This window comes from Schistosoma mansoni, chromosome W (genome assembly GCF_000237925.1).
Source record: "Schistosoma mansoni strain Puerto Rico chromosome W, complete genome".
NCBI lineage: Eukaryota > Metazoa > Platyhelminthes > Trematoda > Strigeidida > Schistosomatidae > Schistosoma > Schistosoma mansoni.
This window is the reverse complement of record NC_031502.1, coordinates 46,345,865-46,373,121: the sequence shown is the minus strand read 5'-3', so window position 1 is coordinate 46,373,121 and position 27,257 is coordinate 46,345,865. Positions and strand designations below refer to the sequence as shown.

The following is a 27,257-nucleotide window of genomic DNA, read 5'->3' as shown; positions in this document are numbered from 1 at the left end:
ATGAGTGAGAAAAAAGCCAATGGATTTTTTGTTAAAGATATATTAAGCTTTGATAAACATAAAGTTATTCGACGACAGAAGACTGATGACAGTTTCGAAAAAGAAGTTTTAGTAAAAGGAAGAGATGAAGAGAAAAAAGAGGAAGTTCAAGGAAGACAGAAAAAAGACAACATAAATAAATACAAAATTATCAATTGTACAGATATTAGTCATAATAATATGAATTATGTTTGTGATAATAGTAAAGAGCCTCAAGTTGAAAATTTACAAAAAAATAAATTGATCAATAAATTTACTGTTGGATCAGAAGAAGAAGAGGACAACGACGACATTAACGATGCTGCTAAAAATAACAATACAAACTATTTACGAAAAACAGTAAGTGATGATGGAATGAAATTGAAATCTAATCGCAATCATAATAAAAAATTGGGTTCACGCGGTAGAATACATGAAATAACATCATCCAATAAGCTTAATACTAATGATCCAAGTAGATTGCATCTACCAGCTTGGGTATTTTGTACGCGATATTCCGATCGTCCATCGTCGGGTAAGTTAAAATGATTTCATTCTGATCGATTTAAGATACACTGAATTAATTATCTGAATATTTCTCAAGTTAACCCCGAAAAGTCATATATTTTGATGCGCTTTCCTGAATACATTAAAAAAAGGCATTTTTTACTCAGTTATTACTTATATAATGGATAAGAGTTACATTTACTCATGTTAGACTATATAGCCAGGATAAAAGTGACTAACATGGAAGTAAATTAGTCTTTTCGTAAACATTTGAAGACTAAAAACATAAAACATGAAACCAGTTATTGGTTAAAATAATAATACAGAATTAAAATATACAACAATTTGATCTCTCTATGAACCTAATCAGTGTAATGTGAAGATAAAGTTAGTCCAAAAAAGGAAACTTACTTTCATCACACATTTCGGAAAATTTGACCACATATTTGCTTGTCGAAATGAAGTGAGACCAGATTATTCATTTAAGATCATAATCTCAGATAAATGCAGAAAGTTTAGGAACAATCCCCTCTATGGTAACAGTTACGTTTAGGAAATAGGTCGTAGAATTAAAATATCACCGATTTTCAAACTTTAATACAGAAACTATCAACGTAACATTCATAGATTTATCCAAACCTTATGAGCCAAAGTAATTTAACCCTGTTTTACGTAATAGGGAACAATCTATCACTTTTAACTATTTATCTACTACAGTTTACCTCTGATGTTTCTGAATGATTTATTTGAATTCTTTACCAAATAAAATACTACAACAATTACACATGTGATTTTAAAAAAATTGTAATATGTTGCGCAACCAAATCATTAACTGTTCAGATCACATATAAATATACATAAACTATTTTGATTGCATCAGACAAAATTTGTTCAATACCAACAGAATTAAAATTATAAAGTTTCATTGAATTTATGATGATGATATTTTAACATTTAAAAGAGAGAATAGGAGTTATATCTCGGTTATATCATCAGTATAATATCCCTCCATATTATATGAGTGAAAGTTACTCAACTTTCTCACTAAGTACAGTTGTGAAATCCATTTCACTAACAGATTGTTTTGTAGCCTAACAGGTTTCAGTTTGCATGTTCATAATTCGTTAATATATTTAATGGCTTTTACCATATAATGAATTCATAAATTCCATTGGAATCATTGATCGACTTAAGTTAGACCACTACTGAAAGCCTAGAAACACTAGATATTTGTTTCGTCCTAGTTTTGGACTCCTCAGCAGTGCATATCCACGATCCCTCACGTGGTACTCTAAACCAGGAACTCTTGTCTTGCACACGAACGCTTAACCTCTAGACTAATGAAATTAAACAATTGTGGCTAGCTTCTAGAGTTTTATTGAGAAGCCATGACCAAAGGAGTTCAATCTGTGTTAGGTGTGAGGCAATTACCCACTGAAGACAATGAAAGAGGGACTGATTAATGTTTAACATTTACACCGTTGGATACCGCCTCAATGGTTTAGAGGTTTAGCGTTTGTACGCAAGACTTAAATTCCTGGTTTAGAGTTTCGCGTGCAGGATCGTGGACACACTGCTGAGGAGTCTCATAATAGGACAAAGTGACCTTTCGGTCTTTACAGGTTTTCAATGATGGTCTCAATTAAATTGGTTCATGATTTAAGTGAAATTCAGCAATTTCCACACATTCCATACAGAATTCTCAAGTTCTTATTTACGTAATCGAAATGTTGAAGTGTTCAGTTATAATTTTCAAACTGTATAAAATTTCCAAAAACCGATGACTGAAATATTCGATACTATAAAATCAAACCGAATTTCATCTAATTTATTCTAAATAATAATATGTCAATACATAAAATCATATTTGGTTAATCTAAAATGTCATTCATCTAAATAAGTCCATTTAAATTGAATGATTACAATGTAACTTGAATCTCGTGTGCTAGTTATGTGTATAACTGTGAATAATAAGTTGCATAAGACAACTGATTTCGAGAAATTGTGAAGATTTTGGTATGATTTGGTTATCTGATAAAGTCTGATTCGGATGTAGAGTCTGTTTACATCTGAGAGAACTTTAAGACTAAAAGTTAATATCTATAGTTGGATATTTCTAAAATTTATTGACGAATAATCTTAGAGATATTTTTTATTGAGTTTTTAAGAGTTTATCGCCTGAATTCTCACTGGCTCAAACAATTTCGGTAATTATTAGTGTATAGTGTTTTTGAAGATTGTCAGATTTTATATCTTGCATCACAGAAAGTCCTTAGTTGGATAGTCATCGAAACCCAGGAAGCTGTTTCAATGTTATTTCGTGATTTAATCTATAGAGTTACGACAGTTTTAGACTCGTACTTTCGGATCTATTACAGATCACCATGGCAATATACCCCTCAAATCGTGCTTGCAAATCAGTTGGTAATTCATCGGCATTGAATATTTCTTTCTTAGTTGATTCTAAAGTCTGAATATTTTTTATATTAATTAGTATAATGTGTAAAAGTTACAGATTTTAGATTTACAGGATGGTACTAAAGAGCTTTCCAATATGTTTCGTGATACTTTTGGAGGACAATAGATTTCTATAAAAATGAAACCTCTTTCAAGTCGTAATATAGAAATTTATTCACTTCTTTGGTTGTCTGAGTATCTTTCGTGTTTTTAAGCAACTTAATAATCCTCGTAATGAAATAAAACAAATATATCAGTAGCAAAATTTTCTTTTCAGTAATTTCATTTCCGAAGGTCATAAAGTTACGTTTATATAAAACAATTCACGTAACAAACAGTCTTCTGCTAAATTAATAAAAAAGATTTGAATAATTTCGAATTCAATCCTTTGCGTTATGCCCAACAGTTTTTCAAAACAAAATCGAGACAAAGAATAATTTACCACTGAATATTTATAGTCTACTCTAGTATAATCACTAATCTGACAATTAAACTAGAAGGTACATCCAGTTGACGGGTCCTAAGTAGGACGAAACCTGCATCCTGGATCTCCCTATTAGCCACCATTCACCAATGTTTATGATGCATGTAAGTTAATGGCACTATCGAGGCAATCTACAAATGCCAAGAACAAGACTGATCAACTGCAGTCCTAAACATCAATGGGAAGATTTAAACAACCAATAAAAATGAAATGAATTAATTTCTATTTTTTATCTATTGCAATCGTAATTATCATGCTATTCATGAAATTTCCAAGGTTGATGAAGTAGATTCCGGAATTTATTCTTTGATAGTAACAATCGTAATAATACTTGTTCTGTTCAATACCATATTGATTACAATAATATTGCATTAAGTTCCCGTTTTATGAACACCGTACTTGTGAAGATTCAAGAAGCATTGTACAAAACTTTTAAACAGTGATTAATTATCATTCATATTCATTAGTTAATGTTTACGTTCAGTTTTACTCTCATAACGTCAGTTCCTAGCACTTTTTGAATTTCTCAATTATTAGATTCTCCATAGCTTGTAAACATTTTATGAAGCATACAAGGTTGACATGTAATTATTTAATTGAGACAAATCTAAAACAGGCAACTTTGTGTCAATAAATTTACACTTTTTTTAAAAAATAGCAGTAGACTAGACGTCTGAGCAGACCTCTATGTAGCAACAAGCAATAAAAAAAATTGATTTATTCTTGGTTATGGTACATACCATATGTCAATTTACATGTACATGCTAACGAAGACACATTGAAGGGACAGAAAAAACCATCATCTACACATTTTGTAGAACATATTCAAAAAAACCTGCTTCTGAGTACAGAAAAATATTTGTCATTTATCAACATACCACTTATTAAACATAGGACACTAAATATATGTAATTCAACGAACAATTTAGTATTACTTACTAGGATTTGTAAGGGTTATGGAAATGAGAATGCCTAAACCTGATGTTTGTACTCGAAAAAATAGTCAACGGTTAACCGACAACAGAAAAGAAAAGTATAACAAGTAAAATTAGAGGAAAACTTTTCATCATTCTTCAATTAATTGTTATCGCAATTCAATGAGATTAACCTAAAATAGAATAAATTCATTCTATTCTGAAATTATTAGTGTTTATGCTTTGTTTAACTTTAACATTTTAACGTACTTTCGTTTCATTTGATTCATAGGATCCTATGGAAATTCAAATCTAGGTTCTGATGGATTTGTAAATAAGTCCGTTATATGTTCTTGAAAAGTATCACTTTATAGTGTACTCTTTCTACATACTTCCTTAAGCTTTAATGAAATCTGAGTATTCTTTACTTTATCTAAACATTGTCTGAATTCTATGTAAAGTTGGATAACAGTTGTTAGAAATGGAATCCGAGACGCGTATTTCGTCCTATCCGGGATTCATCAGTTTAGTGTACCTAAATATGAGAATATTAAATGATGAGCGAAAATCGGAAAAATATACATTTCAGTGATAGTCTGAGTCATTGATTGTCGAAAAAGTATTAGGAAAAATCTGAGTTTTAGAACTATATTATTTTATAAAACCGGTAGCCTCATCTCGATAAAAAATTTAAATCATAAACACTTTTGTCTGGCGTGAAACCAACTCCACTCACGAGTGCTAACACGATCATAGTCATAGACGCGGATTGAAATTATGAGCTAATGTCTACTTTCAAATGTTAGTTAACAAAACCTCAAAATCACTTCAAGGACTCTTTAGAAAAAATAGTTTATTTTCAGTTTTGTGACACCTTTAAACCTTGTGTCATGGCGTTTATCGACTCCCACTGAACAGTGAATTATTATAGTACATTATTATAGTACATTATAGTACTTTACATGACTAAATTTAGTAATTAACGATTTTTCACATGAAAAACGATTTGCCAAACACATAAGGAATAGTCCTTAAAACATCTTTGACGTAATATCTGACTATCTGTATGACGTTACTATTTTTTTCAGTAGAGTTCCCTCATGTCTAGAGAATAAATTAAGTGTCCTCTGTTACGGAAGTTGTTATATATACTCAAAAAATACATTGAATTTCAGTTTAGTGAATTTTTCAATCAGCAAACAGCAACCACGGTAAAAACATCAGATAGTATCCTGTAAATCATTTCATATGTTCATCTACTGTTGCAAAACTGTTTACAAAAGTATTTAATAATCCTATTCAATGAATTTGGCAAATTGTCAGAAATGTTAGACCCATCTAATGGGTAACCTATTCTATCCTATCTTTTTACATAAAAATTTATTCATTGCCAGTTGTACATAATTTTTTAGAGTGACCTAAAAACAATAGATACTTTATTGAAGAAGTATTACCCATTCTAAATGGTAAGAGTGTTTTAAAATTATAGAAATATTTATTACGTATCTTTAGTATACCTTTAATGGACTGATAATCGTAAACTTTTTATTGGAGCTAGGCAGCTTTTGATCGCTTTTTAACAATGTCTAATAGTTGTTTTATCTAGTAATTCATGGCTTAAACTTCAAACTGTTTCGTTTGATTCGGTATATAAAGTGTACAGATATGAAAGAGCATACTCATTGAACTAGAGCACGCAATATAAGTGCTCTGCTATTCAGGAAAGTGTAAATAGTTACTGGAGGACAACGAATTATGAGTACATAAAAATTAGTATTATTTACACAATGTTCATTAACTGCAGAATTTATGCATGAAATTGTAATAAGGTAAATAAATAAACAGGCTACCTGGAAGTTGTATAATTTTATTACATGAATATTTTTATAGTTTATATCACTCACTGATCTTAGTTAGCTAACCAACAAAAATCAAGGAGTAGTTCGTGATACAAACTATGAAAGTTCAGCATTCTCCACAAACCCACTTTACTGAACATAATTGTTTTGTTTGATTTACTCTATAAAGAGCTAAACGAAATAACAGGAAGATTTCAGTCAATTCTCGTTCTGTATGAAGTGTTAAGCTATTTGGTAGCATGATCTTTAGCATAAAAACTTGTGGGTTATGATGTATCAAAGTTTCTAACACCATGTATCTATCACTTAACCTCTCAAGGGTTAAATTATTCATACAATACATTTGCGTTCATCAAAAAATCTTTGAATAATTATGTAAAGCTCGACATTAGTCATGAACTGATTTCAGTTGGGGTATCATTGAAATCTAGGAGGCAGTAGACAATTGTTACATTGTTGTACGAGATTCCTTGGCAGTTCACAATCACGACTCCGCCTGGGGTAGAGTTCAGGACTTTCATGCCAAGTGGAGAGCGCTTAACCACTATTACCACTGAGTAATCGTTCAATGGTACACATTTCTGACTTCCTCCATTTGGCGTTATAGTGTGACAAACATTCAATCCCATTGGTAAAGATTACTTCACTCTAGTCACATTTGAATCTCACTACCCACAAATTCTTAAACCAGCTTCAGAAACTCATCTCTAAAGAAGTCAGAATTAAACTGACCTGTCTATTTAGGACGAAGTGGTTTCATGCAGAATATTTTAATTTGTAGAAAGCACTAGTTAAGGATTGATCTCATTGGGTGTACCACTGGAAACCAGGAAAAAGTCTGTACTGACAGTACAGCCAAGGTTTAAACCCAAGATTTTCATACTTATTATTACTTATTAAATTTAAACCATTTAATCAGGGTTTACTTTTTCAGAGGCCTCAGGCTTTTAAGTATAAATTTCGCCACCATTAGATTTTAAACTTCGGATTTGTGATTTTTGGGACCGCTTCGAAAGGTGAATTTGTAACTGTAATGAGGACGGATGCTGTTTTGAAAATTACAGCTAACATCATTTATTACTATAATCACATTTATTACCATTGATTACCATTTAAATCGCTATTAAGGCATGTAACTAGTTATTTATGTGTGCTAACTGATTGTTTCATAGCAATATACATTATGCTAATCCAAGTGAGTTTCAGTTTACTGTTAGATATTTGTCACTTAACATATGTCTGTTAAAACTTACTTTTTCAGCATGTTATCAATTAACCTCGGAAAAGCTCATAATATACATGACTTTTCTTTGTACATGTGTCATTCATAGCTTGGACAGTTTAGCAGTAAATGCTTGATAAAGCTATACGTAAGCTCTATAAGTGTTGACAATTTTTTATAAGTTTTCATTTATGTTCAACAAATGTTATACGATAAATGTATGAACCTTATGGTTTGTTTTATTTATTCCTTTGAATATTTCGATAATGCAATGAAATGATGAAGTGTATTGCGCAAATATATCACATAATTCTGATAACCATCATCTCAGTTACATTATCGAAATTTATCAAAGGGACTAATTGTTTTAAACTTTTGAATAATGTTAATTTCATAGTTGAAATCATGAGTCAATTGAAACTAGACCATCATGGAATGTTAATGTTAATATCTAACATCCATCGAATACCGACTCAGTGGTCTAGTGGTTAGCCGCTCTGGCGCGAGACTGGTAGGTCCTGGGTTCGAACCTCACGAGGCGGGATCGTGGATTCGCACTTCTGAGGAGTCCCAAAATGGGACGAAACGGCCGTCCAGTACTTCCAGGTTTTCCTTGGTGGTCTAGCTCCAATTGACTCATGATTTCAACTATGAAAATACTGAAATCTTCAGAAAACCCCTTCTGAGTGTTAGTTTCATTTAACCACATCATCATATTAATCAACTTTATAAATTGTTTCATTGTATTTCTAGTTAATTGACACCAACACTGAATTACTTAGAATTATTCCTAGGAATAATCTAATCATTTATTTAAAACATCCTATTTTTAAATTCAATAATCTCAATTATAAACGTATAGTGATGTGCCATAAACTTCGAAGAGAATTTCGAGTGTACTACGAAGATGTAGTCGAGTTCGACTAAATTGAGCATGAGGTGAATATAATCGATTATAATGATTTCCGCACTTTATTCGATAGTTGGTTGAATTTTAGAATGTAGCCCAGTAATGTAAATGTATCGTACCTGTCTGAAAGACAGCTAAATGTCCTCTGGTCTATTGAGGAGCTCTAGAATAGTAATGAAACAACTAAACAGTTTTGGGTGATTTTTCAGTTGAAGCCATTTTATGCTGTAAATTATTTTCAGATTGATTTATCATACTTAAAAAAACCAAATTTATTTTAATTTTTAAACAACCGAAGTTTTAGGAAAAACTTCATTTTATTCTTGTTTTCAGTTATTTCTAGGCACAGAAAAACAGCACGAATCACTTTTTTGTTGTTGATAGTATCCATAGTTAATAAGCAGTTCCTACCATTTTTCTTTCATATATCACTTATATTATTTCAATTGTCATAGCTATTGTATATTTAAAACAAGCTAAGAAGCCTGTTTATTAATTAGTTTAAAGATAAAATCACAGTAAAACAATTTTCTTTATTTTCCTAGTGAAAATGCTAAATTTCTTTCTATCCCTGTGTTAATGAAGAAAGGGATGATCACTTGATTATAAACCGTAACATATACAGAATGACCTAGATGTTTTCTAGCATATATCTATTAGAATCTTTCCATATTCCCCCTTCTTTCAATCTGAAAAATGCAGCCACAACAATAAACGAATATGTAACTGAGACTAATTATGATGCACCTGTCTAACCATCAGTATACACTATATTATTACCCATAATCAAAGTATTTTTCTATTATCATACTTTAAAAAATGTATCTTTCTAAACACACACATATGAATAGACATACATACACACAACTATCTCATTAAAATGGATAATTTGAAAAGTCCCATAAGAAAGTTATTGTCATTCAGAAGCGAATAACTAAAATGACATCCAAGTTAGTAAGAAATATTGTGAAAAAAAATTCAAGAACGTATATTCCTCTTTTTGTTATCTCCCTGACTCCCTCCCTATCTCTCTCTCTCTCAAGTTTGACTGTCTTCTGCTTGTCATTACTTTGATTAGTGAAGCAAGAATATAGTAACTGAAATAACAATAATAATAATAATCACAACAATACTAATAAAAACAGTATTATCAATGTCATCATTATCACCAGTGTGGACAATCTTTGTGCGTAGAAGCTTTACAGATAACATTTCTACATAGTTTCACAAACTGCCGCATATATATATATATATATATATATATATATATATATAAGGTATATTTCATCGCTAATTACATGAGACAGTTGAATTTCTTTCTGTCTTTATCGCTTCAATTTTCATTTCACTTGAACATAGAAACAAGAAACAATAATAATAATACTAATCAAGGTAATTTGTGCAAATATGGCAAATTGAATAAAGGTTATAAGTGGGTAGGAGGTGGGTTGGGTGTCTTGTTGTAAATTAGTAATATTAGTAATAATTCTTATTTGACTTTTACCTCTAAGAAAAAAAAAAGTCAAAAATTTTTGGTCTTTACAACTGGTGTTCTTTTTTTCTATGATTTAAATATTAAATAATTAGAATAATTTGGTAAATTTTCGAAATATTTAAACATATATTCAATGTCTATTATGAAGTAGTATAAAACATTCTTTCTAATTATAAGCAAAATAACTTCTACCAACAATATTTATATACATAGTTCATCTTTATGGTTGTATGGATGTAGGGAATAGAGAAAAAAGTATAATGAATGAGCATATTTTTTTAAACATTCTAGTTAATATTTAACATGTTGCCAATGTATGTATGCATGTATGTATACATGTGTGTGTGTAAACGTATTTCATTTGTTACGTAAGTTAACTTGTTATCATCATCATCTGAAATTCCAGTATTCAATTTTTACATTATTAGTTACTATGATCCTCATAAATGATTATTAGTTAAATGAATATTATTTCTGTATCATTTATCATTATGTCGGTTTAACATTTAAATATTAAAGTAAACTAAATCATTTACTAATTAGGAAAGTGACTTATTTAATTTTATTCTTTATTCTCTTCCAATTTATCTTCTTTCATTTGAATCAATTAAGAGATGATAATTAGTTGTGAATAAACGTATTTTATTAGATCAGGGTAGATATTTGATGTAGGTGAAACTTTTAGAATTATACTGATGGAAATTGTGTAATTATTAAATAGTTGAAAGCATGAGTCAATTGAAGATAGACCACCATGGAAAACCTGGAAGTACTGGACGGTCTTTTCGTCCTATTGTGGGACTCCTCAACAGAGTGAATCCACGATCCCGCCTCGCGAGATTCGAACCCAGTACCTATCAGTCTCGCGCCAGAGCACTTAGCCGATAAACCACTGGGCCGGCATTCGATGGTGTTAATGTCTAACTTCAACCAATCCACGAAGTTGAGCAACCGTTCACCAATTGTCTTCAGTGAGTTCCTATCTCACAACAGACGTGGTTTGAACTCCACTGGTCACTGCTTCTCACTAGAACTCCAGGAATTATCTCTTGAAGCCACTATGTAAATATTAAATCTCCACAAAAACCCCTTCTGATATTAATTATTAAATATTTGATTGATTCTGTTTTAATATTATCTTGATAGTAAGCTTCTATTTGATTCATAATTAGTTACTTATTTCTTTGTTTTTGTATAACTAATGCGTTGAGTGTATACAAATTGGAGAATAGAAAATGTTAAAAGGGTTTTATCTGCTTACTGCGTTCGTGTTTTAACTAGGTCTTGGAGTTAGAAAGAATTTGTCGTCGTTTTGAATTGATTGTAGTACTGGTAAAAGTGAAAGCCATTCATCAGACAAGTACGAAGTAAACTAGTCATTAGCAGACTATATGATCAAGTAATCTGATCATATGGGTATTGATAATAAGCTGTAGTTATAACATATTTGTTTTAGTGATTTTATGTAATCAATTAAAATACTATCGAAAGCCATTCATTAAACAGTAGCTTAGAAGTGACGTTTACAAAGTTGTTAATTCCAAAACATAACTGATGGAGGACAATTTCTCAGAAGTTTGGTAAATACCAACAATTGTATAAGAATGACTGTCACACTATAATACTGGGACTCGGCTGAATTTAGAAGTATGAATCATTGTATTACAAAGCTGTAGCTTGAAAGCATAATGGTCACCATAAGACTTGAAGTTTATAGAATTGACCTTTGGAAAGATAATGAATGAGTACTGTTAAAAAGCTTCAAGCTAAGATAAAACTTTTCTTCAGTACTCGTTTTTCTCAGTTACCCTCTGGATAATTACAATCTTTGACAAAATCCATGTTTAAAAATAAAAGAATACTATAATTAATTTTAAGAAGGACCGTTAATGCAAGGACAGGTTAACTTTACCATTGTGACATTGAATTCAGTAAAAATTGAGTACCTGCTAGAAAACAGGTTATTTGCAGTGTGACTAGATAATTATTGTAGAAACCGAAAATGGGTTGGTATGTAATAAAAAAAGACCATCCAGAAACAAAGAAAAAAAATTGTATCAGTAGTAAAGTGAACTTATAGCAGACTCTGGTGATTGCACTGTAAGTTATTCGTTATTAAACTATGCCTTTAAAGGCATATACCCACCAGAGCCACTTTTATCAGTATAGGGTTGTAAAGACTGTTGAGTTTTATTTGTGTTCATGAACCGATCAATGTTAGACCACCATTGAAAACCTGGAAGCACTGGACGGCTACTTTGTTCTAGTATGGAATTCCTCAATAGTGCCTATTCACGATCCCGCACGAGAGATTGTAAGGTCCTCGGTTCAGATATCACGTGAGGGATAGTGGATAGGCACTGTATAACATTGATCGGTTCATAATCTCAATTAAGGCAATAAATTCTAAAGTAATAAGTTTGTCTTTGGATCAAATCAAGTTTTCCGTAAAACTGCACTATACTGACGACATTCGGCAACTCTAATAACAAACTTTAGATAGTAAATCCAACTTTAAGCATCCAACTTTAGAACATGTATGATCAAAATGGTATATTTATCGTTTGAATAAAAAAATTTGGATGTATGTTGAGTTATAACGTCGTTAATATCTTTGTTCACATTAGCGATAGATTGGTTAGGACTAAATTCATTGTAGGGGCGATATAAATATCTGTCTATATGACTCAAATTTGTACATTCTGTGGAGTCCATATACAGAGTATTCAATCAGTTACCAAAACCTTTGTTTACTTTTTTTTCAGTTTTTATCTGACAAAGAAGGTATAGACTTCTTCAACCGCCTGATTTATTGTGCTCACCACAATCCAAACGTGCTAGAAATTTCAATTTTTGTAAAAGAATTTCTTCATATTTTAAATTTGTTACTTGCAAATTTGAAATTAGCTTCAGATAAGTGATATTTACCATAAATATATGTAAATATATACTACGCTGAACTGGTATAGACAGAGATATATGGCCGGCGATCTTGGTTAGATGAAGAATTTAATTACTTACGACAGTCCAATTACCTTTTCTTCGCTTACCTACCAGGTGGTCTTTTGATAACAAGTGATTCATTCATATTTGTTCTGAACATCAACTCCCCATCTTGAAAAATCTTACTGTTTGATGTCGTGATACATGAATATGATCAAGTTCAGGAACTTTAGGCCTCTAGGCAAGCATGATACCACTAGATTATTGAGTCTGAATCTAATTGCCTATAATTCTAACTTCGGTTAACTTATGATATAAGGCGATCTCCATTCAATTTCATTGGTGGGTTGGTTTAATATTCATGATCCATATGCGTATACTTACCATTTCTTTTGTCGTTTCGTTCTTTGAAAGATTTTTATTATTAAAGGTACATGGAATAAAGATTAGATGTTTTCTCATTCATAAAAATTATGAAATTGATTGATTGCACATTATCCTCAGATGTAAAATATACATAATTACTGATTAGTTCAATTTTAATAATGAATTCTCAATACATTAAACTTTCATAACTGAATAATGATTGTGTTTGCACACTTTACACGAAAAAACTTTATCGATGGGGAAGTTGAATAATAAGAAACATTATTCAGCTGTTTCATCCATGTATGGAAATCTTTAACAGAGCGTTTAGATAATACTTCTAAAAGTTGAACTAAAGGTACTTGAGTTTTTCTAGATTTGTTTTCATTTTGAACTACTACAACAGGACCCAATGACCAATATTTTTGACTTTAGTCAAACGATAGTACTATTCTACTATCAGCCATCGCCATTTGGTCACAAATGTCTTATTTTACAAATTGTTGGATTCCATCTGTCACAGTTTCTTCAAACTAAACTGTCTTTAATAACTTTCCATTACATCGAAAAAAACGTCCATAACGTTTAGAACAGAAAAAAGTTGTAAATGAATTGAAACAACTTACCTCGTTGCTTAAATCACCGAACTCTACTTCGGAATTGTTGAAATATTACTACAGTTTCACCCTCATTATATATATAGTTTGTAATAAAGCCCTTATTTATATTTATACATTCAATAAAAGCGTTCACCTCAGCTTATATTAATAGCATTTCTGTTATGCAAATGTTTAAGAGTCGTTCACTAAAAGTAATCAAAGTGTGTTTAAGTAAAAAATTACTTACCAGAGATAGTTCTCTAAAGTTTCGTTATTTCCTGTTAATCTACAACTGATTTCAATTTATGATAAACTGTTTAAAACCAAAGTGTATCATAAAGGTGTTTCATCTTGACGTGAAACTTATTAGCAATATCTAACCATAACCACATACAGTGGTCTAAATTAACATATTTATGTTTTACAGTGTACAAGATACTTTACAGACAGTAAATCAGTCAGGATCTACATTTTCAATCTCTCACCCCCAGGTTCATTACTGAATTACTTCCTTACTGTTGACAAATGATCACTACTTTCCACTAACATAAAATAGATCTATAGTACTTTGTAGTTTTTAAATGCTTCTCCACTAGATTATCAATTAATAGTATAAACTATTTTTTACGTTAGAAACAGAATCATTAAAAATTTTATTTAATTTAAATTGGGGATATTTTTGAAGATTATTCAATTGGGAAACTATCCTTGATGCAGTTGTAGGTGTACACTGTTGGAGAGTCTCTACTTAAGAATCGAATAATCTTTGAATACTTTCGAATTCTCGATCATTATCCAGCAAAAGCATTCCACAATTTAAAGTATTTTCAAACTGTAAATCACTCTGTAGTTTTGTATATATTTTACATTGTTAATAATTAAATGTGTATCGAGGTATCCTACAATTGGAAAACAATCATTTATCTGATTCGAAAACATATTTGAGAAAAATATATATACTGTTGACATGCTGTGGTTGAATTACCCTGAATAGAAAAATAAAATTTTTTTCATAGTCATCGCATAGATACATCAATGTTGTTTTTGTTAACTAGAGAATAGACTTTAATTTGTTCATTGAATAGATTATACAGATATCTATTATTAATATGTCATCTTGAATTGTAGATATTCAAACGTACATAGTTGAATGAAAGAAAAGAAAGATTGTAAAACAGGTAAAAACTAACTATATAGCAAAATGTAAAGGAAACGTTTCTCTTACTAGTTCTTATTATCTTTGTTGTTATCATTAGAAATCTAATTAAAGCGTATTCTTTACATAATGTAATAAGGATAAATCAGATACGAGGCAAATTACTACCATTTAGATATGTACATTTATAATTTTTAATTAGAGTCATATCGTTTTTGGCATTTTAATTGTGATTAATATTTTTTGTATTTTTTAATTACATAAATGCAAATGTAATAACATGTAAACATGGAACCATTTAATCACTATGTCTCTTGGTTTTTAGTTACCAAGATAAATTATTTTACAATTATAATAATCTTCCTTAATACATAATCATATTGTGTTCGTCTGTGTATTGAAGTCATTACATTTAATATCACTCCAGGTGGTTAGATTTTTAAAATACTATTTGTATGAAAAAATATGATCAAAAAAGAGTAATCGTATATTATTGTGTATAACTGAAGTCAGTTGTTTCTATAATGTTATAGAAGGATAAATATGAATTTATTAACTAAGTTGAATTGTAAACAATTAATATGAGGCGAGATCGTGGATGAACACTGCTGAGGAGTCCGGCGCACTAACCGGGTTGGTGAACACGGAAAGTCCACCTAGGGGAGTTGGAAAACCCTGATTCCAAACAAATGGTGCACATGGGCTCCAGGATCCTGATGGAACGAATGGCGTATTAATCAATTGTTGGTCATCGGCTACCATGGGACTACATCTCCTCACAATGCTCCACTGCCTTGTGGATCACACCTTTAGGTCAAAGGCTCCGGGTGTGGCCCCCTAAGAAAACCACCTGTTTCGATTTGGGCACCTAGGCAGTACCACAGCCCTCACACAAATCGAATGAGACTTGTGCGGCGCATATGTATCTGGTACCCACTTGTACCAATATTTATGTGTATAAATAAATAAATCGTCTTCTGAAGAGTCCCACAATAGGACGAAACGGCCGTCCAGTGCTTCCAGGTTTTGCATGGTGGTCTAGGTTCAATTGACTCATGATTTCAACTATATAAAATTACTAAAATCTTCACAAATCCCCTTCTGACAATTAATATGACTTGTAAAATAATTTATGACATATTGTGATATAAGCTAAAGAAAAATAGTTGTATATTTAATAAAAATGAACAAATGTTTTTAATCATATTGACGGTTTTTCAAATGAAGAATTTGTTTGGACGTCTTAGAGAAGTACAACGAAGCTACTAGAGGCTCTAAAGGAACCAAAGAGAGTCTATCCTATCAGAACCTCATAAAGTCTTTTAGAATATCGACGTGGCATGATACGGTTGGATGATAACATAACTTGCCTCCTTGCTGATTGGCTGAATTATAATGATGTTATAGACAATACTAATAACTATAAATACTCCTGTTTTTCTGTACATTTTTGATTCTTACCTAATTATCACTTTGCCTGCCTCTTCCGTCTTCTGATTTTCGACTGTGGGGTTCTAAACGTTTGAGTGCCATTAGTTGAATATTGTACTGTACAACAATTAATTAGAGGACTTAACGAAATTAATCATGCCGATAATCAGATTACAACTCACTGGTAATAATGATCACTGATAATCATGGTATTTTACTAATAAATTCATAATGAACATATCGATCACTAGATTCCATGCCAGTGATTGCATTGTATCATTCATATTATATAGAAATCTTCAGCAAAACTCTGTGTTTGGTAGTAGGTGAACACTATCATGTGATTCCGAAAATACACTGTAAGCACTACCTGATTGTTTTTGTCTTCAGTACTTTGTTATCTGATATTAGTTCCTGACAAAGTAACATCTTAAAATTCTTACTATAGTTAGTTTTCTGTTACCGAGGAGTTTATATCCACGTGTACAATCTCACTTTCAAGAGATTGCACTATTTAGTGAGATAGTTTACTGTAGAAATTATTTTCGTCTAGTAAGTCTAGCAATTTTTGTAAATATTATGCACAGTGAATCATATGAATCTCATGAAATTATTATCTAGGTCAAATACTACTTGGAAAGGATAGGAACTACCTACAAATCCGTTTTCAAACAGAAAAAGAATTTGAAGTACTAATCTTTTGTGACCGAATAAAGATTTCTTGAGTTTTCTAGATATAATTTAATGTCAGAAAATTTTAGTGACTGTAACAATGTTACTTAACATTGGCGATTTATATCAAGTAATAACTATGTGTTTCTCATCTCGGTAAACTACATCAAATAAGATTGACAAAGTTTAAGCCATAGATGGTTTCTGATTAAAATTTCAATAGAGTTTTGTTAAATACCTTTACAGTACTGACGTTCACTCAATGATGCAGTTTAAAAGTCTATATAAGATTGAAGAAAATGTTACTCATTAGTATTTGTAAGTTTTGATTACCACAGATGCTGATCAGTAGAATGTTTTATCAACAAAACCACAGGTTAATCTAATCATTAGAGGAATAATTTTCTCATTTATAGCAATGTACTAAGGGAGTTTCTTCCCACAAACCATTTGAATAATACAATGAGTTCATATCGACGTATTTGTAGTCAAATTTCTAAGTTTAACAATCTGTCAGTTTATATTTTTACTGAGTGATTTTATATTTAAAATTTTTGAAAACTAAAGTACTTATTTACTTATTACATTACTCCTGTCACCCCCAATGGAGCATAGGCCACCGATCAACATTCTCCAACCCACTCTGTCTTGGGCCTTCTTTTCTAGTTCTATCCAATTGTTATTCATTCTTCTCATGTCCGTTTCCATTTCTCGACGTGATGTGTTCTTTGGTTTCCTCTTCTCCTTTGGCCTTGAGGATTCTAAGTAAGAGATTACCTTGTGACACAGTTGGATGCTTTCATCAATATGTGTTCTATCCACTACCAGGGCTTCTTCTTGATTTCTTCCTCCAATGGAATCTGGTTTGTTTTCTCTCACAATAGGTTGTTGCTGATAGTGTCTGGCTAACGGATCCGAAGTATTTTGTGTAGACAACCGAGGAATGTTAAAACCCAGAATTACCTAATTTGATAGTTTATCGTTGACTTTTTCCTATCTTTAAATTTCATTATTCATGTCCTCAATTCTATCATTCAATATTCAATCTTCTTCTTCAATCTAGCGCCTATAGATAACTAGTAAATAATCATGATCATTATTTAACAAAAAAAGATGGCTAACTAATAAATACTTTTATTTTCTTAAATGATTAAATTAAAACAAATCAGGTTAAATTAAATACATTCTAAAAAAATATACTTTATCATTATTGAATTTATGTCCTTTCTTCTTAATTTCTTATGCCTTAAAGCTAATTTCTCTCATCTTCACACTATTCGACCACTACTTGATCACTGTCAACATTATTCATATCCACATACAGATATTCATAATACTATGTGTATTTGATTGTTTATTTATGTGTTTGTCTACGGAGGGATAACTTAGTCTAAAGAAGAAAAGAAATGAAACTATGAAAATAAGACAATAGGTAAAGTTTAATGAAATCTTTTAGTTAAAACGAATTTCTAATGGTCGATTATCATATTGAATGGCCCGTATACGAATAGATAAAAATATACATTGTATATACATCTATATATATCTTCATGCATATATGCGTGTATATGTATGTATCAACATTGTAGATGGTTGTATATTTATGTATACAGTTTATTTAAGTAGATAAATAGATAGATATTTATGTCATCAAGTTATTTTCTATTAAATTGATATTTGATCATATCTATCAGTAACGCATGGATAATTATTTTTAAGATATATTAAATGTCAACTTTTCTTGATATATAAATGTACACACATGGGTACGCATTTATATATAGTCAAACAGAAATCATAATAGAACACAATTAAACAACATATAATGTACAATTACAGAAAAATTAATAGTCTTTAAAAGTTTATTCATTCATTTTCTTCGTTTGTATTTTTCCCCATCACTCACTCACTCACCCCCTCACTTATTTACCCTCTCACTCACTCACTCACTCACTCACTCACTCACTTACTCTCTCTCTCTCTCTTAGTTTCTTTTTTGTTGTACGCAAATTTTCTTGTTTTTTCAAATAATCGGATGATTAAATTTTTAATTACAAATTCGAAGTTAATAATAAGTAATTATTTTTTTTTTAAAAATGAGAAATAAAATAACAGAAAAAGAAGAGAAAAAAGAAAAGAAAAATTAATTAACTTCTCCCATTCTCGCCTCTCCCCCCTTAAAATATTCGAAAGATTATTTTGAATGTGTATATGTGTGTATGTATGAGTATATAAATTGCTTTTTCGTTTCACTGATATATTTACTTATATGAAGTATGATGTATCCATTGGGTACTTTACTATCATAATTAGAATAGTAATAGACAGATGGTGAATTGTTAACCTTTAAGAATATTATTTTTGAAAGTGATTGTGTTTTTACATTATGAATCTATGAACAAGTGTTTTGTTCAATTAAGAAACTTTTTTTTAAACAGTATATCCTCATGAAAAGTATGCAAATAGTTACTTAACACTTCATGATATGTAATATTTAATTCAATATTTGACAGTTTGTAGTAAGATAACCACTGACAAAAGTGATGATGATTTATAGTTTAAGAATATGATTTGCTTAGTGTTGGGTTCTTTTTAGCTAGATGGCTTATTGGTTAAATTTTTATCCCCTTCATTATCAGAATGTATTCCCAAAAGAAGGAATAAGTCGTTAAATTTCCTCTATAAGTGATGAACAATTAGTTCCGCTTACAATGAATTCAAAATTTAATTGTCCGTTTCACAACGTAATTTCACCGATACTCACGAGTAATTCAAACCTAATTATACATTTTTCTTTTTGTATGTCCTTTGTAGAAACCAGAGTTGATTGTATTGAAATTAATACATCATATATATTATGCAATAAAAATCAGTTATAGTTTACAAAACTAGTTTGAGGATAAAAATGCGTTTATATCCAGTTAATATAAATTAAATGAGTTTATAAGATGGGAATTTATTGCAATATTGCATCTTCGTTGGACTTTCAGCTACAAAGTCTCAGGTTCAAACTTCGTTCCAACTACTTTGATCTTTACACTTGGAGTATGACTTGGAGTGAAGCACACAAATCTGTACCTATTAAACTGTGAATAATTGAAATGTTAAATATTTTGAACTGGGATCTCTTTATTGTATTGTGGTTGCGAATAATCATACTGACAGAGTATATTCAACGTGCACTTGTGTGATTTTTCTAATTCATGTTTTCTTTGAATGACTTTTTATGTGGACAATAGTTACCATTTTATTCAGATTTGATAATGATAATAATCATCACCTTATTTAATATGATATGTTTATTACTATATGGAATTAACAATTTACAATATTTCAATAAGTGCCTCGAACCTTTCATCGATATCATGAAATATATCTGTACATACTTGTGGAAAATATCTAAATAAAATCATATGAAGTTAAACAAAATCTTTGTAGGAAAATAGGACTGTATAACAATGTATTAGCAACAGGTTCAAAAGTATATATTTTCGGTTACGTCAGCGATTACAACCTATATACCTTATACAATATACATTAGATACGGTACTATAGAGCTCTCGTACCGTTTTTTTGCATGGATGAGTTTTATTGTGCGTGCTCCTAGTTCTTCAAGGAGATCTGCCAATGAAATGAAGCGAATGCACTGGATGGTTTATATCCGATACAATAGCATTTCAAATAACCTTGTTTTCAGTTGTTTGTAGGATTTCAAATGTTTATCTATAACCATATTCATAATGACGTTAGATGATTCACTACTTACTCTACCGATTACCTTCAACATTCTCTGCAATACAGTCATATATCTTCTTAAAAGTCCAGGAAAAATACAATAGGGAACAGTGTTGGGTAATAAACAATATGCAATAGTTTATAAGTCGTAAAAGTAATCATCAACTAATTCCAAAAACATGTAGCTTCTTTAAATAATAAGTCAAATAAGAATATTGATAAAAAATTGAAGGATTAAGAACAATGAGAAGAAAACTATACAACAAGGTAAATAACATTCGACTTGGTTTTGATTACAGAATCTCTGTTAGTACAAATTTCATTTGATTCTAAAAGGATGTTTAATTGATTTTTACTGATTGGTTCAGTGTTTCCAAGATAGTGAATAATTGATTACAGATAATCCGGTTAGTGAATGAATGTTAAAAATCTAATTTACACTGCTGTTATGGTAACTCATATCTCTGACAGAGGTAGAAATACAATCATTTCGTTGTAATTATCATTAAAATCAAAAATTTGTTAATCAGAAACAGAAACATTTATTTGACTTCACTCACAGTAAAAATAGGGACATACTATGGATTGGTTAAAAGGAACTGCCTACAAGTATATAAAAGCGTTAGACAGTTGATATTATAGGGACTTAAGAAGGATGATTTATCTAGACTTATTTCAGTTTCGAATAGAAAGGACCTATACGGAACCGAAATAAGTCTATACAAATTCTGTATTGGGAGCAATATTGTGTTTGTAAAACTAAGACCAATGTTCTGGTTGGCTGTTCAAGATCAAAGCATACTTCATAATGTTTTTTTTTAATGTCCATTTTTTTGAAGATATATTGAAAAATGTGTGCTATTTCTTCCTCTATTTTCCCGTTGAACACACTCTTCTAGCTCTGTTAAATAGGGTATTGGTTAAATAGTGTTTGTCACTAACAGAACAAAAACTAATATGGTTTAATTATTACTCCGTTCACGTTTTTTTCTGAATACAGTCATCTCGATTGTTCCATTTTTCATTCTTTCTATTTTCAGATATAGATTATTAAATTGATCATTATGTTTATATTTTATCGTCAATTCGATGTTAATTTGTGTTTCGTTAAAATGGTAAAGCAACTATGAAGCCTTATTAAATATAATGAATTCATTTTATTCTGATGATCTTGTTCTTCTCACCAGTCTTTTGAGTCGAATAAAACTTGTGATTGTTAGAAAATTGTTTCCTTTACTCGTGCTTGATAATTAAATAAACAGTGAGAAGTAGTGACCAGGGGAGTTCAACAGGTCTTTTGTGAGATATCAGCTCACTGAAGACATTGATGAATGATTGCTCAATTTCGTAGATTGATTGAAGTTAGACATTAACACCGCTGGATGCCGGTCCAGTGGTCTAGAGGTTAAGCGTTCGCGCGCGAGACTGATAGATCCTAGGTTCGAATCTCGGGAGGTGGGATCGTGGATGCGCACTGCTGAGGAGTCCTACAATAGGTCGAGACGGCAATCCACTGCTTCCAGGTTTTCCATGGTGGTCTAGCTTCAATTGACTCATGATTTAAACTATATAAAATTACTTAAATCTTTACAAAACCCCGTTCTAATAATTGAAGATATGTTTAAATTAACCATTATCTTGACTTGAAATATGATAGAATTAACTTCATTCTTAACTTTCACCTACAGTTGGCCAGTTTAACAACCTAATGTTGTTTAGTACAAGTATAATTTTTAATAGTTATTATGACTAACTGAACGGTGACAAAATTAGGCATAGTTACAGCAGACTAAATACATAAAGTCACATGGAGTTGTAATGGGAAAATTTAATGTTTACAAATAAAATGAAGCAGTAGACTCAAAGATTTCACTCATTGATGAATACCACATAACAACCATAAAGTAGTCAGGATTCAAATTTTAAATAACGCTCCGTATTCTAATTCATAATCTATAAGCCCGTGTGAGAAGTTAAACCATATGGATTTAAAGTACAAATTAATTTGGTAATGGTTTATGATTGAATTTCGAGAATTCAGGAAGATGAAAAATAAGCCTAATTGACCACTTAGTAAAGAAACTTTATAGAAGCTCGTGAGTTAGATCTTTAAGAATTATTTGATGTATATTGAATGGAAGTTTTAATATAAGAATTACTTCACAGAAACTGTGATGGACATTTTTAACGTTTCTTGTTTAAATTTCAGGTCCAAGAATAAGAAAACCAAGAATGAATCGTTCAAATGATGAACTTAATTTGAAGCGACCGCGTACCTCATTCACGGTACCACAACTAAAGCGTCTAAGCCAAGAGTTCGAAAAAAATCGGTAAGCTGAGTTTTATCTCTTTTGTAATTTATGTTGATCATCCTGCTATCAAATTTTCAATGATACTTAAATAATCTCGTTTTACTGTTTTACTACTCATATAAATTCACAGTAGTTTAGAGAAAATTGGGAAAGTAAGAGTACTGTTCTGGTTTTTCTTACAAATAAGCAACAAAATAATTTGTTTCATATTTTTAAATATATGAATGATGTACAGTACTTTGATCGCTATGATGACACTATCATACTTTATGGTATGACATATTCACTGTAAGAAAGTTGGTGAATATATGGTATCACTAATTGTAATGATGAATATTTTGATTATCTTTGAATAGTATCACTCATATTAATTATCGACCATATAAACAAAAACGTATCATCTTATGATCTAGTCAAGTTGTTATTTCAGCCAGTCACAATGGTGTCGCAATCAAGAAGCTACGCATAATACTTGTACATATAAATAACATTATTTTTTACTCATTACTGAGTATAAGATTACCATCAACTGAATGAGTGGTTGTCAGACAATCAGTATTTCACATGTTTGAAAATTGTATGGAGAAGTTGTATATATATATATATATATATATATATATATATACATATTAAAGAGGAGACTCGAACTAAATCCGATCTTTTCAAAATACTTAATAAACTATACATCTAGTGAAGTAATTCAATAAGCAGAAACTCCTGATTAAAGCATCTGTAATTTGTTATCAGTGAAACAAATACATTGTAAATCATTTTTCTCTATGAATCACTTTACCAGTAAATTTTCCAGACTTTGAAATAATCTACCACAAACTGTCTGTGGGGTAGGATTACTCCTATCTTTTGTTCGTTATATTGATGCTTACTTTTCCCCTGAAAATGCTTTAAATGTTCTTATATCTCTAAGTATAACTTATTCCACAAGTGGGATTATAGGAACTTTAAGTGTTTGAACGTTTTTATTATTGAATCCATGAAGTAAACACCCTACCTGCTGTTACTTCACATTAACACCGTCCCTGGCAACCTTTAATGATTCGAATAATATCTAACACAAACAGTATATCAATAAATAACCTGACATATGTAGTATGGTAGACCTAAATAACCTATCGTATAAACTATTGCGTTCTTTGTTCCTTATATTCTGCTTCCATTTTATTTTCAATGGTTATAAATGGTTATAATCAATTCGTTATGGCGCAGAAAATGACTTTGGATACACCGTTCATACATTAACAAGATATTAGCTTAAAAAGAAACAAAAGTTGTCAGCATGAATTCCGTAATTATCATTTTCAGAATACATTAAATTATTATTATATTGTACCGGATAAGGCGGTATGAGTAACTGGTGATTCTAGATCATTGGATAATAGAGGTAGTTATCCTGATTGAATAGTACTTATAAATATATTTATGAACTTATCGTTCAATTGGTTCAATATATTTTACCAGATAGAAGGAGGAGAAACCAAAAGCTTCCTCCTTCAATTTATTACTTAACTGACAATTCAAGAAGAAACATGTTTATTGACAACATCTTAAGGTTTTCTATTTTTCATTATCTCTATTCCTCCTTTTTTTTCAAAAAATAATATTCAGATATCTTGATGAATTACGTCGAAAGAAATTAGCTACAGAATTGGATTTAAGAGAATCTCAAGTGAAAATATGGTTTCAAAATAAACGTGCAAAAACTAAAAAGGTAATTGTTATTGTTAATTTATAAAAGGCTGCCGCCAATTTGTTATGACTATAAAATAAGAAGGCCGTATGCCGATTTGTTGTGATATTATATCCGGTTTTTATCACGTGATTTATCCACCAATGGGAATACAACTTGTCTGAACTTAGCACTGTGCCAAATCAATGACGTTTGACCGGTATGAGCAGTTTAGCGTCCTTATTAGTCCCTTGTCCGCCTAGCCCTTCCAATTGAGTCCAAAACACCAATTACAGCTTATGTTATGCGAATCATTTATTTCAAGCATACCCGGTTTATATACTAGATAGAGAGACCACATCACACCATAAAACAGAAAAATGATATTTGTACAAGATCAAGCCAAATGTGACCGTGAACGTGGGAGACAATAATCAATAAACTGAATATAATTTAGGAACAGTAATTCGTATAATAATAATCCATAGGTCAAAATGAAGCTTATAATAATATGAATATAGATATACACAACCTAATTACTCATTAGTTAAACCATAAGAATATATATAGAATAATAGTCCATTAATAGGTCCCGGATGTTACCCGCACTTATGTCTTCACTAGGATATAACAGTAATTTTCCTGATTTAAATCAAATATTTAGTGCATTCTTAACAACAATAGGAACTCAAAAATGATTAATTTTGCTTAAGCTGAACTTGTTTATATAAAATATTGTATACTATAGGATTTTATTCTAAACTATGTACCAAAGTCTGGTAACATGGGAATAACTGTCTTCCTGAAAAAAACAAAAGTGTGGAAGAATCTGAATTTGTTGGGTTTCTCAATAATATAAACATACGTAATAAATTGAATGCAGTCATTCTGTGTAGATGTCTTTAGTATTAGTATCAATGCAAAATTATTACGTGATACAGTTTCATTTAACAAATAAATGTTGAATATGCAAGATATGAATTATTGTAACGATTCTTATTGAAGAATAGTATCTTCGTAACTGTATCAAGTTTATTTTATATAAAAGGAAATTAGTAGTTATGTAATATTTGTAGTCAGGCAACATCCATGGATAATCATGAAACTTAACTGATAGAATTATAAATAACTGTTAAGAACATATGCTTGTCATTGAATTATTAGTGGGATACTGACAGCTAAGTGGCTAAATGTAAATTCACAACAATTCAGCTTTTGAGGTAGATGTACTTCTGTCGGGCTTTTATCTAATTTTAGTACTTTCCGTATAATGAACTATCTCATTCCGCATATTGTCGATGAATTAATTAACAATCCCTGTAATGAGCCAATTTATAACAAAGACAGACACAATATTCAAAAGTTAAATAAATAAAGCTTACAAAATATAGGAAATAAGGAAAATGCATCAGGTCTGAAAGTAATCAATGAAGGTTGATTAAAGTCTAACTTTACAGATTTCGGTACTATGAAACAGTGGTATCGTCTAAATCAAAGTAGACATGGGTTACGTTATACAAATAATTGGATAGTTAACATGGTAGAAAGAAAATAAACTACCTATCTGTGGTTGGTCAGTTAGTGGGAAATTCTTCTTTCAAATATCACTAAAACTTATTAAGTCAGATTGGTTTGTAAAATTACATTAAACTTGAAGAGGGAATTGTTATAAAAGACTGTTTTCAATGGAAATAAAGCCAAGGAAGAAGTAAAATAATAAGAACATTTATAATCTGATTTATAAATACTTGTTTTCTTTATCGGCATACGAAATTTCAGTGAGATTATAGTTTCTCGGGATGAATAAATCGAATAAGCTTTTGATTGGGATGTTTTCAGTTCACAAAAGAAACCCGTATCTGTATGTAGTTGCCAAGATTAGTTCACAGGATGAAGGATAGATGTTTTCAGTAAGGAAAATTCACGCGTATAGCTAAGGTGATTGTAAAAGTTGAATATTCATTCACAAACTTTTGTCTAAAAATATATACTACTTATATTTTTAAAAGTAGGCTAAAATGTTCATCAAAATCTGTAATCCCTAACGTTTTGTATTTCGAGTTTCTTACATAATTTCTAATATTTGTTCAATGATTTTCATGTATTAATCCTGACATATGTTGAAAGTAGTTTGAATTTTTTGTGTAAATTCTCGTCTTTTGTATTTCTGCTCATTCATTCAGGCTTCAGGTGCACAAAATTGCTTGGCATTACATCTAATGGCTGAAGGTCTTTATAACCACTCAGTTCGAGTTCGTTCTGACATAGAAGAAGATGAAGAAGACAGTGATGATATGAATACTTCTGAAAAAGAATGAAGTATCAAACATGATGAAAGATATTTATAAATAGAACTGGTCGTAAAACTTGTATATCTTTATAACATTTATCTATTTTCACAATTTTATTTATAATCATATATCATCAATATTCATTGAAGGACAATTGTCCATACTTATAAACCTATTGATTTTTCAATTTTATTATTTGCTG

General features: G+C 30.6%; 1 protein-coding gene across 1 annotated transcript; it reads left to right on the top strand.

Annotated features, from left to right (window-relative positions):
• Positions 1-27,082, top strand: Smp_145200 (putative engrailed; the record flags this gene model as incomplete). The annotated part of the gene is made up of 4 exons (XM_018789903.1): positions 1-553; positions 22,978-23,098; positions 24,704-24,806; positions 26,948-27,082. The coding sequence occupies 4 exons, from the start codon at positions 1-3 to the stop codon at positions 27,080-27,082; spliced, it is 912 nt and encodes a 303-aa protein (XP_018655299.1).
• Positions 27,083-27,257: the final 175 nt, after the last annotated feature.